The sequence below is a fragment of the Apaloderma vittatum genome, unplaced genomic scaffold (assembly GCF_000703405.1).
Source record: "Apaloderma vittatum isolate BGI_N311 unplaced genomic scaffold, ASM70340v1 scaffold20482, whole genome shotgun sequence".
In the NCBI taxonomy this organism is placed as follows: domain Eukaryota; kingdom Metazoa; phylum Chordata; class Aves; order Trogoniformes; family Trogonidae; genus Apaloderma; species Apaloderma vittatum.
In genome coordinates this window covers 13,996-31,407 of record NW_009704487.1, presented here as the reverse complement: position 1 = coordinate 31,407, position 17,412 = coordinate 13,996, and the positions used below count along the sequence as shown (strand labels likewise).

The following is a 17,412-nucleotide window of genomic DNA, read 5'->3' as shown; positions in this document are numbered from 1 at the left end:
GCTCTGCTGGCCAGCAGCTGGGTGGAGGGAAAGCGAGGGGCTGAAACCCTTCAGCTCTCTGCTAGGGGAGCAGGAGGAGTCTGGCCAGGAATGAGCCAGGAATGAGTGGACTACTACTGCTCAAGGCAATTTTCTTCACTGAGTCAGCACTGCGGGGTCTGTGTGTCCCAGCATCTCTACAGCCCACCAGATGCAGGTCTCAGGAAGACCTAACCCTTGCCTGCTCTGCACCAGCCTCAGGGGAAAGCTTCATTTTCTCTGAGAGTACAGTGAGAGATGGAGCTCTAGGACACTGTACAGAGCAATGTTGCTAAACCACATCCCTAGGAAGTTGATGAGGACCAAAAGCCAGAAGGAGCAGGAGCTCAAGAGGCTCATACTATGCACAAAGCTGGCACAGTGACTGATGGACGAGCATTTGACTCTGGTGTCTTGTGGCATCACCTAAGAAGTATATGGCTAGTTCATGCTTTAGGAACCTGAAACATGAAGTCAAGGAAGTATCCAAGGGAACCAGGTGAGACACCTTGAAACCTTTGATCATGCATGGAACTGTTCCCAGGGGTGGGTCATGGGGAGATGCATTCCCTTCCCCTTCCACAGACATCCCCACCCTACTCATGCTCACAGCTGCCTGCAGGGAAGAGCCCCAAGTCACTCCTGCCAGAAGCCATCTTGCTGTGGTCCAGATCTCAGGCCACTCAGTGAGCTCAGGAGCAGCAAAGGATTATTGTTTTCAAAACTTCAAGGACCCCTCACAGTCTTCTCAACTAAGACCATTATTGCCCTGTTCTCCCCTGGAGGGGATCTCAGTGCTCCACACTATGAGAATACTGTGCCAAGCCTGTGCCCACCATGTCACAGAACCTGGAGGGTACCAGCCTACAGGGAGTGAGCTGTGATGCTCACTGCTGCACGATCTGAGAAGACACAGACAGCAGAGCCTTCTGATCCCCCTACTGCAACCGTGATGCCATGCAGACCATAAACTCACCACACACAGCTCTCCCATGCTTCTCTCCATTATGCACATGCTCTTGCCAGTAGCCCTCAGGGAGAGCCTTATCGCCCACATCTTCTGCAAGGACCTCGTACCCCACGATGAACTGCAGGCTGGACTCAGGGCAGGCTCATGGACTGCCTCAACACTGCCTTCAGCAGCATCTACCATTTCCCCAGACAGGTAGAGAGCCTAAAACCTCCTGTTCATTCACAGCCTGCCTTCCTCTGCTCAGTGGGGGCACAGCAGGGCAGTCAGGAGATCTCCTGATGTCTCTCTTACCCAAGCACCCCACACTGGACCGAATGCGGATCCATTTGCCTCTGCTGTCCCTTCCGAGCCAAACTTCTCTGTATACAGGTATCCCAAGACTGATGGACTGGACTTCTGCCGAACATTTGACATGGGTGAAGGACGGCTGGAAACCCTCAGGGCAGCTCAGCATCACTTCTTCATTCTTCTTGTAGTTATTCTGGTCTGGTGTCAGTTGGAGTCTTGAGCCCCACCCAGGCCTTTGGCACGTTTCTGGCAAAAGTGGAAGTGGATGTTAGTTGAGCTGGGAGGTGATGAGATGGAGCATGGGCAAGTGGTGGGAGAGAAATGCCACCAATCCATCCAGCCCTTTAAGGGAGAGAGAAGGTAACATGTGCATCTGCCAGTATGTGACCTCCAGGTTATTGGGAAGGGGGATGTCCTTGTGCACCCAAAGCGTGAATAGTCACTCCTCCATGAACCTCCCCCTTCCACCCTTATGTCCAGTGACGTTATTTTCCTTCTTTACAGCCCACAGCAGGGGTGTTCCCAGGACCTTCAGCCCTGCACTAGGAGACTCCCCCCAGCCACTCGTTCAGATATGTCACCACCTCAGCTCAGGTTGCCTTTGATGGGCTTTGGCACCACCAACCCTGCTGCAACAGATGTCTCTTCAGCCATAGCTCATACCTCCCACAGGGATCAGAGCTACCTCTGTCACATTTTTGTGGTCCCTGTGCAGGCTCAGTCAGTCCCTTGGGTACTCTCCTCCTGCCCCATGCCACCATGCAGTGGGACATGAGTGAACAAGCCACTCACGGTCAAAATTTGCTCTCAAACCACCCTGGTTGCAGAAGGCAAGGGATGCCCAGTTGAGCACTACAACCAGCAGCCATGTCCCACTGACACATAGCTGTGACCTGCCCCATGCCCAGGCACCTGGACACTCCACACACACAAAAATATCCAAACAGCAAAGTGGCAGCAATTTCCCTTTTTCTCTGCTCTTGGCAGGTGCAGTGTCCCTCAGGCCACCTGGAAATGATGTTGCCCTGGTTTTCACTGGGATAGAATCATGGAATCAAATTTCTGTTCAGGAAACCTGTATTTTTGAGAAGACTGCAGCACCTGATCCAGTGATAACAAAGTTGATAATACACTTTGGTTTCATTTATGGGCAGCCATGGTATGCAGGTGTTCAAGATCTTTAGTATTTTTTAGTTAGTCAGGTGCTAAAGCCAGGAGGAGTGAAAGCCAGGGCAGCTGGCCCAAGATGGACAACAGAAGTATTCCAAGAAGTTTTCAAGAAATAGTTTCTTCTCCTCAATGGTCATCATCCCTGCAGGGTCTCATCTGTCATTCTGCTCCTGAAGTCAACTCTCCCATTTGCTGTGACCATCGTGCTCCCACTGGAGCTGTGATTCTCACAGTACTGAACATCCAGCATTCAGTGCTGGGAGTGCCCACCTCAGAGCCACTACATGGGCTGAGTATAACTTTATGTACTTTACATTAGTAGTAATAGTAGCAGTAGTTGTAGTAGTAGTAGTAGTAGTACTAATGATACTACTAGTACTAATAGTATTAGTATTCATTTTTTAATAACTGTTTCCATTTCAACCCATAGGTTTCCTTTCCTTTTCCCAATTCCCCTTCTCAGTGACTTGGGGGGGTGGGGGTGGGGCATGTGTCGTTATTTTGTAGAACGACTGAGGACATGAGAAAAATATGCAAAGAAGGAGCTAATCCTGCTCCCTGAAGACCCTTCCTCCAATTCACAATGCACAAATTCATGCCTGCAGAGAACAACCTGATGGTCATGCAAAGCACAATCCAACCCCAGCCGTCCAGCCCAGTCCCATGCTTCCCACCACATTCACCGCGTACCCACACCACATCTTATCTCCTGACCCTGGGGTGTCTCAGAAATAGGGGCACCCCAGGGGACGCAGCCCTCAGGGGTACCCGCCAGGCTCCAGACCAGAGCTGCAGGCACCAAAGGTGCACATCAAGCTTGCAGGAGAAGAAGCAGCAAAATCTCTCCAAGGAAGAGGAGGAATCACTTCTTACCTGTTTCCCAGTGCTCTCCTTGAACCTTGAGATCAGGTTCTTCCTGGCCCTGTGCTGCCAGTAGAGAGACAAGGATCAGAAGAATCCTGATCAGGGCCATGCTAGCGTGGAGTCCTCCGGCAGAACTGAAATCTCAACACCACCCACCGCCTTTATGCCAGGCATCCGTAACTGACTGCAAGACTTGCAATCACAGGAAGGAAACAGACACATGGGGAAGTCTCATGAGGTGCAGGAGGCTTCCTCTTTGGGGAGGGAACCTTCCATCAGTGTCAGCGGTGCTGCATTTTGCTGCTTTTATCCTCCAGGGACATCCAGGCTCTGGTACTCAGGAGAAGAACCTCTGTCAGTTAGATCCCAGGGTTCCCCCCAAAACCCTCCTAGTCGCCAGAGTGCATTCAAGAAACACTGTTCACATTTCTGAGGCCATACCCATGTGATTCCCAACACCACTGCATGAGTTTTAGAGTTGTGATGAGTCCCCACCCAGTGACCAGAGGACATGGACTGCCTCTGAGAAAACACAGAGCTGGCAAGAAGCAGGGATGGGAACAGGAACATGAGCTGCAAGGAGTACATTAAAGCCTGAAACAGTCCTTGCCCCTTTTGAAAGACCCACTCAACCCATACCAGCTCTCCACCTTCCCTGTTCCTCCATTCCCAGCTGCCTCTTCCTCCTCTCCCTCAGTCTGCTAACACTCTCCTCTGTCCCCAACTGTGCAGACCGCTCTGTCCTCCAGTGTCAGCTGAGTGCCTGAGGAAGGCCTCAGAGCAACTAAACCATCCCCCTTGGTCCTCAACAGCTTCTGCTTTTTCCTCTTCTTCCAGAACATTCCATGGACCCACTTAGGATGTCTCAGATCATGGAGGGCTAAGTGATCCAATATGAGGGCTGTAGAGCAGCAATGACCACGCTTGTCCTCAACTTTGACTGCAGGACATGCACAGGACACACTCCTGCCCATGATGAACGAGGGGACCACCACCTCCCACTGGTTTCCGACACCTCCCCATCCAAAAACATGTCAGAGCTTTCCAGGACAGCCCTGAAGGCCTGGGGAAGCCATCAGCCACAGCTCCAGACCTGCTCATGGCCTCCCCTCAACAAGGTGCAGTTACCTCAGCACACCCCAGAGGGAACATGACCCCACAAGGGCAATGAGAGGATGAGGCAGGAGCTGTGGTGGGGCAGTCACCTCCAAACCATGAGCCTTTATTAGTTGTTCAGACAGAGTCGTGGCAGAGTCACAAGGCCAGGGCATGACTGGATATGGGGAGTAGCTCCATCAGGCATGCAAGTCACACCAAGGGAAGTCTGTGCAAGGAGATGCTTTGCTCACAGCCCATTGCAGGTACCACAGTGATGGTCAGACAGTTCATATGAAGGACTGTCAAAACATGTCTTTACTGACACACACAGGTCATCTCAGGCTAAAAGAAGGAGCCTGGGGAAGAGAGTGATCAAGTGCCCCATCATCTATCGGTGCGCTCCTGGACTTGGAGAGCCTTCAGTAGGTCCCTCAACCTCCAGTCTGCACTAAGCACTGGTATCCCTGGGTGAGGGAAAGGCAGGGGCTGTCAGAGATCAAGGAGATCCCAAGGACAGCAGCACTGGGCCAGTCAGCTGCACCTCACAAAACTGGAGGCAAGCACTAGGACCCACAGAGTAAGGGTACAGATCAATCCAGAGGCTAGGCCAACTGAGGTCATGCTACTTGCAAGATGGAAAGGAGGGAAGGTAGGAAGATGAAGCATTTCTCTGGGAGCACACATCTTCTTAGATGTGCTTCCTTGGGGCTGTCAGGGTCTGCAAAATCCTAATCCAAGCTCCTCCATGAAGATTCATAGGGACAGGGTTTTCACACACAGAATAGGGAGGAACCACGATGAGGTGGGAGTTGTCAAGGGGCAGGCAGCCACTGCAAATCAGAACAATTTATTGGTTGTTCAGATACAGCAGAACAGCTGTGAGGGCAGCATGGTTGGGCCAAACTGAAGGAGAGGCCAGGCTGTAGATGGATAAAGGATATGGAGTGGGGAAGGAGGGGCTGGGACCTAGCAAGCTGCTTCAATGTTGGAGGAGACTTGCAGGCACCAGGGTGAGGTTGGGACAGCTTTGCCAGAGCACTGGAGGACTACCAGAACAAATCCTTTCTGGTATAGGTGGTTAATCCCAGGCCTTGGGCTGCTCCTGCTCTGTGACAGAAGATGCTGGAACTCGATGAGAGAGGAAATTTGAGGGGGAACAATAACCCAGCACAAGCTATATGAAGTCCTACTTCTAGCCCGAGAAAACCAAGCCTTGAGTAAGCATGGCAAGTGCCATCAGCACTGTGCTTCGGACGTCTGCCCCATCTTCTCCTCTCCCTCACTGCTCTGACTGTCTCCTGCAGACTCCAGGACAGGTGAAGGCTGGGGCAATGGCTCTCCAGCCCGGCGAGATTTACCTGTGGAGACGAAGGTCATTCATGGCAGATGGTGCTGCGTGTTGTCAGCAGTGTGGGGAGCTCATACCACTACAGCTGCCACTCTCCACCCCATCTCCACCATGCCAGGGAACATAGGGCACTCCATGTCCTACCTGCTGCTTCTTCTGGCCGGAGAGTCCCCTTGAGCACACAGTAATCATCCAAGTTCTCATAGGGCTGGAGTTCTGGTAGGATAACAGAAACAGCCTGAGGGACGCAAGGGCTGTGGGCTAAGGAGCGGGGCAGAGCCAGGCAGGCAGCGGCTGGAGGAGGATCTCAGCTGGGGTAGCAGGTGTGGGACATGCTGCTCTGACAGGTCAGCCAGAGCCAGCAGGGCTAGTTACAGTCACCCCAGGATGACAATGGGCTCTCTGTAGTAGACCTGGTCTCCTCCCGGTTCCAACCCTGGCCCTACAGCCATCTCTGTGATGGGAACCTTACCTGTATAGTGGTCCTCCTCGGCTTTGCTGGGCAAGGCCTTCTTTTTCCTGGGAAGACAAAGGGCAGTCCTGAGTCAAGAGGGAGGCTGACATGACCCAGGGCCCTGCTGATTTTTTTATGCACACCCTTGCCTTGTGCCTCTCGTGAGCTGGCAGGCATTGCTCATTAATCCCCACGGCAGCAGTGGTGGCAACAGCAGCAAGGGGAGGGGTATTTTAGCACACATGGTCCCTGCCTCAGCTCTGAGGAAGATGCTTTATGAGCCCCAGACAGGAGCCCTACATCCAAGCTATGGTAGGACCAGCCAGCTGCATCCTCCCATGCCCAGAGAAGGGTGAGAGCAGCTGGGGGAACCTTCTCTCCACCATCAGCCACCCACAGCACAGCATGGCCTGAGGCAGAGCAGCAACTCCAAGTCTCATGTGCCTACTCACCTGGACCGCACGAACCACAGGATCCCTGCAGACAGAGGCACCAGCACCACCACCACCACCACTACTGTGACGGTTGATCCAGGCCACACGCCCAGAGATTGCCCTGCAACTAACACACAGCCGAGAGTGGGTGCCACAGCCTGGACCACACAACAGCAATGGCCCCAACCTTGGCATTGGGTGTGCCCAGGCTCTGCTGTGCTGGCTGCTGCAGCGACAGGCAGCAAGGGGCAGCCCTCCTCTGCCTTCATGTCTGCTGGGCAGGGCAGGGCAGAGGGAGGCTGTGGAGGAGGGGTACTTGCCCCATCTCCTAGACACAACCAGAGGGTCTAGAAGCCCAGTGAACCAGCAAGAGGACACATAGACCAGGCTCAGTAGCTTTAGTGCTGTTTGACTTTGACCTCCCTATGCAGGGATGGGTATCATCTTCTTTAGTGGAAGCACAGAGGGCCCAGCTCTGCTCCCACAAGTACAAACAAGGGCTGAAGCAATCCAGCTGCTCTGGAGACCAGGCGATGCACCCCCTCAGGGCAGGACTCACCCAGCCCTGTGGCCCCCACTGCTCTGTTTGGCTCTCCGTGTGACCACACTCTGCTTCTTTCTTGATGGGGATGGGATGGGTGCACATATAGCTCTGGAAGCGGCTCCAGGCTCAGCACTCTCTCCCAGGGAGGCCACCTCCACCCGACCCGGGGCAGAATAACCATTACCGGAGATGTAGGTTTGAAATTCCAGCAGTGATGCAGCCCCAGCACCAGCTGCCGTGAGGCCCTGCACTGTCACTCTGTATTTGCTTCCAAGTGTCTGAAGTGGTGTGTACTGAGTGACGGACTCATTCACCAACACCTGCGTGAATTCGAGGAAGACATCATCGTGCGCTCTCCTGGTCGTGATGTTGAGCTATAGGAAGGATAAGGAGCTGGTGGGGAGCAGCACTGACCTCCCACTCTGCAGAGAGGGTCTGCTGCTGCCAACTGGGAGCAGGAGGGGAACTCACCCCACCAGAACCACCAGCAGTGTAGAGCTGGTGGGCCTGCTGCAGAGAGCTTCAGGCAGGGAGGTGCCTGGCAAGGTGAGGGCCACCACAGGCTGTCCGTGGTCCCCTGGTACCTGGTATCCGATGATCTCCCCCTTGCAGGAGGGCAGCGCATTCCACTTGAGGGACCCCGTGCTGGGATCCAGCCACAGATTCTCTGGTTTGTCCGGCACTGAAAGCACAGGAGGATGGGGTCACACAATGAGGCCAAGGATTTGTTCCCCACTATGGCTGCGTGTGCTGCAGCAGTAGCAACGGCGGGGTGAGGAGGGGACATGCCCTGCCCCAGGACCCTGCACAGCTCCCCCACAGAGTCTGAGCAGCCCCAATCCCAGGACCATCACTGCAGGGAGTAGATGGTCAGGCTGAGCTGCTGGGTGAAGGGCACCTTTACATTTCAGGTGAACAAACCCATTTCCTTTGTCCTGAGGAGCCGTGTGTACAGGATTGTGCTGGGTGGCAGCGAGATGGTGACACTATAGACAGTGAAGGGTTGCAGAGCGGGACAGGCAAATGTTCCCTTCCAGCCGTGTAGTTTCTCCTCTCCCTTCACTTCCTTAACTTTACAGGTAGGGGAGGAAAGCTCTTCCAGTCGGCACCTGGCCCAAATGTGCTGGCAGACGTCAGGGAGCCTGCAGGTCCAGTTCAGTTTGATGCTGGTGCTGGAGATCTCCAGGGTCCCAGGAACAACCTGGAGAATGTCTGTGAAGGGAACATTGCAAAAGGGTCACTTTCTTCACTTCCTCTCCCAGCTTTGCAGCCAGCAGTGGCACAGGCTGCCCAGAGAGGTTGTGGAGTCTCCTTCTCCGGACATTCAAAACCACCTGGATGCATTCCTGTGTGGCTGCCCTAGAGGATCCTGCTCTGGTAGGGGGGTTGGACTAGGTGGTCTCTAGAGGTTCCTTCCAATCCCTAACATTATATGATTCTATGATTCATCACCTCCACCATTGCCTTACTAGCCTGTCCTCAGCACAGTTTGGACAAGACCATCCCATCTTCTCCCACACTACGCTCAGGCATTGCCTGCATCTTCCTCTGCCCCTGGATCACTACCTGGGTTTCTCAGAGTGCTGCAGTTACTGTGGGAGGGTAAGATCAAGTACTCATGGCCCTTCTGCTCCTGCCACCCTGGAGCTAGCAACTGACCTGGTGATGGGTCCCTTTTATACCAGCAATGATTTAGCCACAAATCCGGGAGCCAGAGCAGTTCCCTGCCCTCCTGCTCTTTGTCTATCATGCTCTTCTCCAGGCAGACCTATCTATCTGGTCTGGGCACACTGCTTGGTGACCTATGGAAAGTGGTGAGGACTTTTCCCTCTCAGGGCTGTGCAGGGTGTCCAAGCTGGAAACAGTGTAGACCCAAACCTCGGACGGAGCAGCAGCAGCTTTCTCTGGAGTGAACCCCCCTGACCACCCTGAGCACAGGTCTCTAATGCTGTGGATACGTGCAGCACTGCTTTCCTTACCTGGGGACGACAGATTAAGAGCTCTGAGAGAGTGGCTGGTTCACTCACTTACCCACACAGGTCACATTTCCATCCATAAGGTGCCAGCGTCCTGTGCCATTTCTCACAAACCAGACGCTGTGAGGAATCATGGAGCCTTCCCTTGGGTTCAGCTTCACACATTTGATCTCCATGGGGGGAGGCCAGTGCCCCTCAGGGCATCTCATCTTCACCACTTCATTTGGGTTGAAGGTTTCCTGTTCTTGGTCAAAGATGAACTTGGAGTCCCACTGGGGCTTCTGGCACTTCTCTGAACCAACAAGATGGGAAGGTGTTAGCAGGGTGGCCCCACAGGGAATGCCAGGTGACAGAACAGGGAATCTCCTTCCCTGGCACAGAAGGATGAGGGATGGAGATTTAGAACACCATAAAGACCAGCTCTCCCATGCTATGTCCTGAGCAAGGGGATGAGGATAAGAAGGGCCCCACACTCTGTGAAAAGCCAGCAGGAGCTGGAGCTCCAGGAATTGAGGGGGCTCACACTACGCACAAAGCCTGCACAGAAACTCATGGACTGGCACTTGACTCTGGTGCCCTCCCTATCCCTCAAGGAGGACAAGAAGACCAGGAGTCCTCCTGAGAAGGCAGTAAATCCTGAAAGTTGGCTGCTGCAGTGAAGGCACGAAACAGAGACTGAGAGGGGAGCCTAGCACATGAGGATGATGCCAGTCCTTTGCCCTGCCTGCTGAGAGGCTGAGAGGATGCAGGGATCAGAGTCCTGTGATCCCTCAGATCCTGGCATGATACTTTTGGCTGCCTGCGCCACAAACACCTGCCAGACCTACGGCTTGTAGCCCCCCACTTCTCTGCACATGCTCTTTCCAGAAGTCCTCAAGGAAACACGTCACGCACACCTCTTCACCAGGAACCTCCCAGCCGCTTGTGAATCACAGTCTGGAGCTCTGCACGCCACGATTCTTGCCCTAGCCCAGCATGGACATTTCTGGCCACTGTCCACCCTGATCCCACAGCCCCCTCCTGCCAGGACCCTCGGGGGCTGAGCCTGCACCAATCCCCTCTCTAGCAAAACTCCCCTGGAGCCCAAGGCAAGCACAGGGCAACTGAGGGACTGCCTGTACACTGCCTTCAGCAGCACCTACCATTTCTCCAGGCAGGCAGAGAGCCTGAAACCTCCTGTGCACACACAGCCTGCCTTTCCTTGCTCAGGGAGGGCAGATAAGGGCAATTAGGAGAGCTCCTGATACCTTTCTTACCCAAGCACTCCACATTGGATGTGGGCTGGATGTTCATCCATCTGCCTCTGCTGTCCCTTCCATTCCAAGCTTCTCTGTATACAGGTTTCCCGTTGCTGATGGACAGGACTTTTCCTGTACATTTGGCATGGGTGAAGGTTGAATGGAAACTCTGGGGACAGCTCAGCTTCACTTCTTCATTCTTCTTGTAATTATCTTGGTCTGGTGCCAGCTGGAGTCCTCGGCCCCAGCGAGGCCTTCGGCAAGTTTCTGGCAGAAGTGAAAATGGGTGTTAGTTGGGATGGGAGGTTTCAAGGAGCAGCAAGGGTGTGTGGTGGGGTATCAGCAATCCCTCCAGTCCCTGAAGGGGGAGGGAAAGTGACATATCCATCTGTCAGGATATGACAACTCAGTGGGGCTTGTTGGGATGAGGCTTTCCTTGTAGGTGAGTGTCAGCTGGGCATACGATCTGCCCAGCCAGGTGATGGACGAGGATATGCCAGGATTCAGTGGAAGAATGGTCTCAGGTATCAAAACCAAGGAGACCTAAGTGGCCCCAGCCAGGCTCCAGGAGCGCATCCTTGGCCACAGTGGTGAGGGTAGAAGCTCAAAGACGAGTGAACGGAGCAGGATTTGTTCATGGATCTCCATAAGAGGCACCTCCTTACACTCTGCTTACCAATGCACACTATGTTTCCCTCAACGTGGATCCACTCATGACTGCTTTTCCTCCCCAGCCACACATCTCTGTTTAGGGATCGAGAATAATTCGACGGTTGAGCTGCCCCTGCACATTTCACATGGGTGAAGGATGGCTGGAAACCACTGCTGCAGCTCAGAGTCACTTCTTCATCCTTTCTGTATTTCCCATGGGCTGGTGCCATCTGGAGTCTTGGGTCCCACCAAATAGGCCTTTGGCATGTTCCTGCCAGAGGTAAAATTGTGGGAGGAGCGTTTTTGGAAGGTGATGAAAGAGGCTTGGGACAACTGCCTCCTCCCTATGACTCTGACCACCCAACCTGACACACAAGAGTCCTTCTGTACCCACTGTATGCCCAAGCAGTGTTCAGGGGCACAGGAGCTATCACCACCCCTATCTCCAGGACTCCCACGCCTCCCCTGGATTCCATTCACCCTTAGGGTGCTTGAGACCCCATTCTCCTGGGCCCTCTCATGCCCAGGTGCAGCAATGAAAGCCCTCCCAAGCAGGGCTCACCCAAATCCCAGGGAAGCTTCCCAGGGAAATGAGCAGCGCAAAATGCCAAAACTTCAGGCAGAATCCCTCCATGTATTCCTCCTCCTCCCAGATAAACAGCTGCAGCTTTCCCTGTGGAGGCAGGAGACACTGGCCAGGAAGCGTTCCTGGCTTTGAACCCTTCCCTGGGAGCACAGACTGCAGAAGCTGCCCGCTGCAAGGCGCTCAGACTAAACATGCTGTGGCACTGCCAGGACAGGACAGAAAGGAGAGGCATCCAGGCCTCCTGTTTCGGATGAGACTGAAGCACGACCATGTCACGGAGGGTCTGCCACCAGCCGAGCACCCAGGGGTCAGGGTGATGCGGGGCTGTGCTTACCCTTGCAGGTGACTGTCCCGTTCCACAGGGTCTGGTTCCCACTGGAAATGCATCTGATCCATGGGGATGATGGAACGTACTCCGCAGCACAGCCCACCTGCACCCACTCCTTCAAGGCGTAGCTGCTCTGGTTTGGGGTAAACTGCAGCCTGGGGTCCCAGTCAGAGGGAGCTTCACACCTTCCTGTGGGCAAAGGCTGTGAGGGAGTCCTGAGCATCACTGGGCTCTGGCAGCCTCCTTGGCGGTGAGGGGCGCTGTCCAGAGGGGTGCTGCGACCCCTCACTTCAGAGGGGTGGCAGGGGTGACCATCTCCCAGGATGAGGCCCCAGCCCCCAGGTGCATTAACCCTCCTTGCACCCTCAGGTGCAGTGTGGGAGAATTACCCGCAGCCCCCCTGCCCAGCCATGTGCTGCAGAGGGATCGTGGCCATTGAAATCTAGAAAAACGGTGGATGCTGCTCTCCCCTGGGCTCTCTCTCCCAGAGACAGGGGCTGTGGGAGTGCACCAGACCCAGTGAGACCCTGCTACCAGTGCACACCCTTCCAGCTTTGCCCCATGATGCAGCTGCCAGCACCAACAGCCTACCCTCAGACCTCCACGTCTAGGTGCGCAGCACTGGTCGCAAAGCTCATAATCAACACCATACATGCAGCTTTTTCTGTGAACTTCACCCAAAATGAGCCTGCCTTGTCCTGCCCTGGTAAACATGTCACCTAGACTTGCTCACCCTGTGAAAACTGAGTCCATGAGCAGGCAATGGGGCAGGAGGTTGCCTCCTCTAAACTACAATGGAAGACCCCTCTTTAGCTACACAAGCCTCTACAGCTGCCCGCTTCCTGCCAGTCAGCACTCGTGTGGCTGCACTTCCTTACACTGGAACAGTGGCATCACCACATTTCTCTTATCTAGTAGCAGATTTTCATGCCATCATCTCAATCTGCACCCTGGCCATCCACCACAAAGGACAGCAGCTGCCACCCACATCCTTTGAGACTATATGCATTGTCCAGAAGCTTCCTAACTTCTTCCTCCGCAGTTGGATCCCTCCCAGCACCCGCAGATCACACCCTTCACTGTGACAATCAAAAGCCTTGATGGCTTTTGATTCAGTCAAAGTCTCTTTAGGCATCCCTGGCACACACATTCATCCTCTCCCATGCCCTCACAGTCCTGCCCCAGGGTGACATCCAGGATCCTTTCCACCCAAGAGCATCTGGGCTACCTCCTTAGCACCAAGTATTTGACCATCCAGCATGGAGGAGATAACCCTGCTGCAGGAAAATCAACTATGCTTCAAAGAAAAGATTTCCACATGTGTGGAGGAACTTTTTTCATGTTGATACTTGTCAGGAAACAAGGCTGACTGTCCCCTAGGTGCCCCACCCTCTGAAAGGCCAGGCAGAAACACCCTTATGCAGAAAGAAGACAGGGCGTGCAGTAAGAGCACAGCCTGGTTCAGTCAGGAGGCTGATGGTGACCTGACAGTGACAACCAGGCTACACTCCTATTGGAGCAGAAATAAACAAGAAGAGCTGGTGAGGAAAACAGCTGGCAAGACCAGGGCTCAAGAGGGGACATAGCAAGTAGGAGCAATGGGAGCACGAGGCTGCCTTGTGCAAAACTCAGTAGGGAGAGGAAGGTGAGAAAAACGGGGCCATAGGCAATGTTAGAAAGTAACATGACCCATTGTTGTTGAGAAAATACATGTGGCTTATTCAGACGTTCACGGCTATCCCTGAGCAGCAATGATGTAGGACACAAAAAGAAAGTGAAAAAACCACACACCTTTGAAAAACATGACTCTTTGATGACACTTAAGTATCACTGACTGCAGCAAAAGCCCTTGTGAGTGCCTGGCTTCCTACCAGGGCTTTATTCATAACACAGGGGGAGGCAAGCCCTGCCCCTGCTCTGCTGGACTACCCATAATCCAGGTTCCAACAGCCTCCGGTGCTGCAGACACTAGCAGCATGGTAGAGAGTAATGGTCAGAACCTTAATTCAGTGCCCCACACCTTTTCTGCAGACACAGATCCAAGAAATCTTCTCCAGACACTCCAAGGCAATGCTTTTACAGAGCCCATCACAGTCCCCTCCATCTGGCACTCTTTTGGCCAGGGAGGGGAGAGCTGTGTCTATCAGCTGGGTTTGTCAGGGATGAGTGTAGGGAACTGGAGAAAAGGGCAGGAGCTGATGTTGAACCGAGGGCAACAGGGTCCATCCTGCTCTCGATAGCTGAAGCCTGCCCATTGCTGGAAGGGCAGCATCCCTGCAGCCACCAGTGATGGGTAACATGACTCACGACCCATACGACAATTTGGCAAGCCACTTCTGCTCCTATTTTCCTGTGGAGAGAATGACTCATATCCCAGGCCCCCTGGACCCTGGTGCAAAGAGCAGCCACTCCTGATGTGCCCCATGGGGACCTCAATAGGTACCGGTAACCCCAGAGCACAGCACAGTCTCTGTAGGAAAGCCCACATTCTCCATGGGTAGAGACCATCGGATACCCAGGAGGTGACCTCTAGCCCTCCTGGCATGGAGAAAGAACAAAATAATGCTGTTAAAGAATGGCCCCCCCTGAGCTATAGATTAAATGATCTCTAAGGTCCCTTCCAGCCTAGGCCATTCTATGATTCTATGATTCTATCCCTCAACCCCAGGGACTATGGGAGGGAGCAGGCACCACAGCTAACACAGGGATTCATGTCACAGCTTCCCCACATCTTGCTGAACACCAACACCTCCTTGCCCTGCAATAGGGATGCTCACTCAATTTCCCCATGAAGGCTACCAGTGCTCTGGTTGCCCTGGCTCCTGTCCACCGTGCAGCAAGAACCATCCCCGTCCTTCTGCTGGGGACACTGCCCACTCTCCGAAGGGACACCGTGGCTCCTGCTTTCACAGAGGCTTTCCCTGTGCACCGAGGTTTGCCGCTCTCCATCCCCAGACAGATCTTCATCCCACCACAACCCAATGAGTTCCTGAGAGTCTCAAGACTGATGCAGACACGAACTTCAGCCTCCCCCAACACAGCCTCTGTGGGCTGAACAGGGTAGAGCCACATAAATATACAGGTAGAGGAGCAGCAAAACCTTTTCTGTAGGAGAGAGGTGCAAGGCACACAGAATCACAGAATCATCCAGGTTGGAAAAGACCCTTGGGATCATCGTGTCTAACCATTAACCCTACTTACAAGTTCACCCCTAGACCATATCACGCAACACCACATCCAAGCGATGCTTAAACACATCCAGGGATGGTGACTCAACCACCTCCCTGGGCAGTCTGTTCCAATATCCCACAACTCTTTCCGTGAAGAACTTCTTCCTGGCGTCTAGTCTAAACCTACCTTGTTTAAACTTGAAGCCATTCCCTCTAGTTCTATCACTAATTACCCAAGAAAAGAGACCAGCACCAACCTCTCCACAACGTCCTTTCAAGTAGTTGTAGAGAGTGATGAGGTCTCCCCGAGAGACTCTTACCTGCTTCCTTGGTTGCTCCGTGATTCTTGGGATCATCGTCCTTCTGTCCCTGTGCAAGCAGCAGAAGGGCAAGGACCAGGAGAAAGGCCAAATCCAGCCCTTTCAGGGCCATGCTAGCACAGGATTCCCAGACAGGAGTCAGTCTGAGCTGCTGGGGAGAGGCATCTGTGTAACTCAGCGCAGGAGAGGTGCAGACACAGAAATGAAACAGGCACGTAGGGAAATGACATGCAATGCAAGAAGCTTCCTCTTTGGAAAGAGAGCGTCCCACCGGCTGTAGGGCTGCTCCTCATCCATCTGCCCCCATCTGCAGTGGGTTCAGGCTTGGCTGGGTCTCCTGGGTGCCTTGGTTCAGCCTTTTTGCTGACCACCTCAGGCCTTTGTACCCCTGCTCCCGCAAGCACATCCAAAAAACTTCTCAGATCTGCATCACTCCTCTCTCCCTTCAGATCCAGCAATGGATGTCAGTGAAAACCTACCTGGTTCACATGCCCAAGCCCACTGTAGGGTGACCTCATTATGCATCTCATTTGCCTTTAAATCTCTGTGCTTATTGTCCGGAAATGACCTAGATGCAACAATCTTGCTGTTGAATCCCACCAACTCCTTCCAGATCTGACAGCCTCCTGAACCAGTCAGATGTAGCTCATTTCCTTTCTTCCCCAAACATTTCCTGCTACCCTGTTCTGAGCTCCATTTTCTCAGTGACTTCTAGGATGTGAAGTACCTCAATGCGGGCAGTGTACACAGTACTGGAGGTTAGAGGGTCTTCCTGGAGCTGGATGGAGGAGACTTGTTCCTCGTTAAGTCAGGCAAGATCTTTGGGTATGTGAGCAAATTCCCTGGATGCAGCTCATTTTGGACCATAAGCCCAAGTCTGTCTCACACTCCTCCAATCTCCTGTCCCTGAAGGTGTCACCACCAAGCTCTTCTCTGAGTCCTTATCCAGTTCACCCACGATTGCATAACCTCAAGCTTCCATGAATCCTGGTTCTTTGTGCTGTTGCAGCTCTCCTGGGCGGCTCCTCTTTCAACTCAGTGATTTATACAGCCCATCTCTCTCTGTTTCCCTGAGGAGAGGAGTGTGGTTGCTCTAAGGTTCAATACAGTGACTAGGAATGGGTGCTGTCACTCAGGGTGCTCTACACCACCTGGATTGGAGAGGTTGGCCCAGATCTCCATGGAAGATCCTTTCCCAGGAACCAGGATCTTCAGAACTACCATCTTCAGAACCACAAGACAGTGTTTGGTGTATCTATTTGCATTACTCCAGCAGAGCAGCAACACCGAGGGGCTTCTGGAAGTTAGATCTCTCCTGAGATCCGTTCAGGAACACCAGTACATTATGTCTAGTTGTCTCACGTACAGCTATTTTGAGACTGATGGGGTAAAGTCTTCTAGCAAGCTTGGAGCAAGACAGTCAACAGTAGTAAATCATGTGCTCCCTGTTTCCTTGGCAGTTCTCTGGGCTTTTGGAATCAGGCTTTTCCTGTCCCTATGCAGTCAGAAAAGTTGCTAGCACTCAGTAGAATGTCTCAAGCCAGTACTCACTGGGTGACGTCCTCATAAAGCCCCAGCATTAGGTGTAGGCTCTCTCATTGCCTCTCTTTGCCATACGAAAGGAGCAAAAAAAGTGAACGAAAACAGCCAAGCTTCAAAACGATGCACTTGGTGCCAGAGGCTTTCTATTGCAGCTGATGTCAGCATATCTTTTCTTTTCCCCTATCCTATAGTGAGGCCTAGCAATCTGTTTTTGCCTTCTTCCTCCTTAGAAATTTATTATTTTTTTGAGAGTTTTCGTCTTGGTGCACTGCATGCACTAGAAAAACACTGAAGAAATACTGAAAGTCTCAGCAGTATGCCTAGCTCTTGCACAGTTTAACATTAGGGCTGGCTGATGTCAGCATATCTTTTCTTTTCCCCTATCCTATAGTGAGGCCTAGCAATCTGTT

The 17,412-nt window shown here is 53.1% G+C and overlaps 1 protein-coding gene across 1 annotated transcript; it reads right to left on the bottom strand.

The window, feature by feature from the left end:
• Positions 1 to 5,903: 5,903 nt before the first annotated feature.
• Positions 5,904 to 15,572, bottom strand: LOC104270646 (the record flags this gene model as incomplete). The annotated part of the gene is made up of 8 exons (XM_009865067.1): positions 15,461 to 15,572; positions 10,424 to 10,672; positions 8,113 to 8,403; positions 7,776 to 7,873; positions 7,376 to 7,565; positions 6,666 to 6,768; positions 6,232 to 6,278; positions 5,904 to 5,975 (listed from the first exon to the last, which is right to left on the bottom strand). Coding segments are annotated over exons 1-8 (1,162 nt in total), but the record flags the coding sequence as incomplete, so codon positions are not given.
• Positions 15,573 to 17,412: the final 1,840 nt, after the last annotated feature.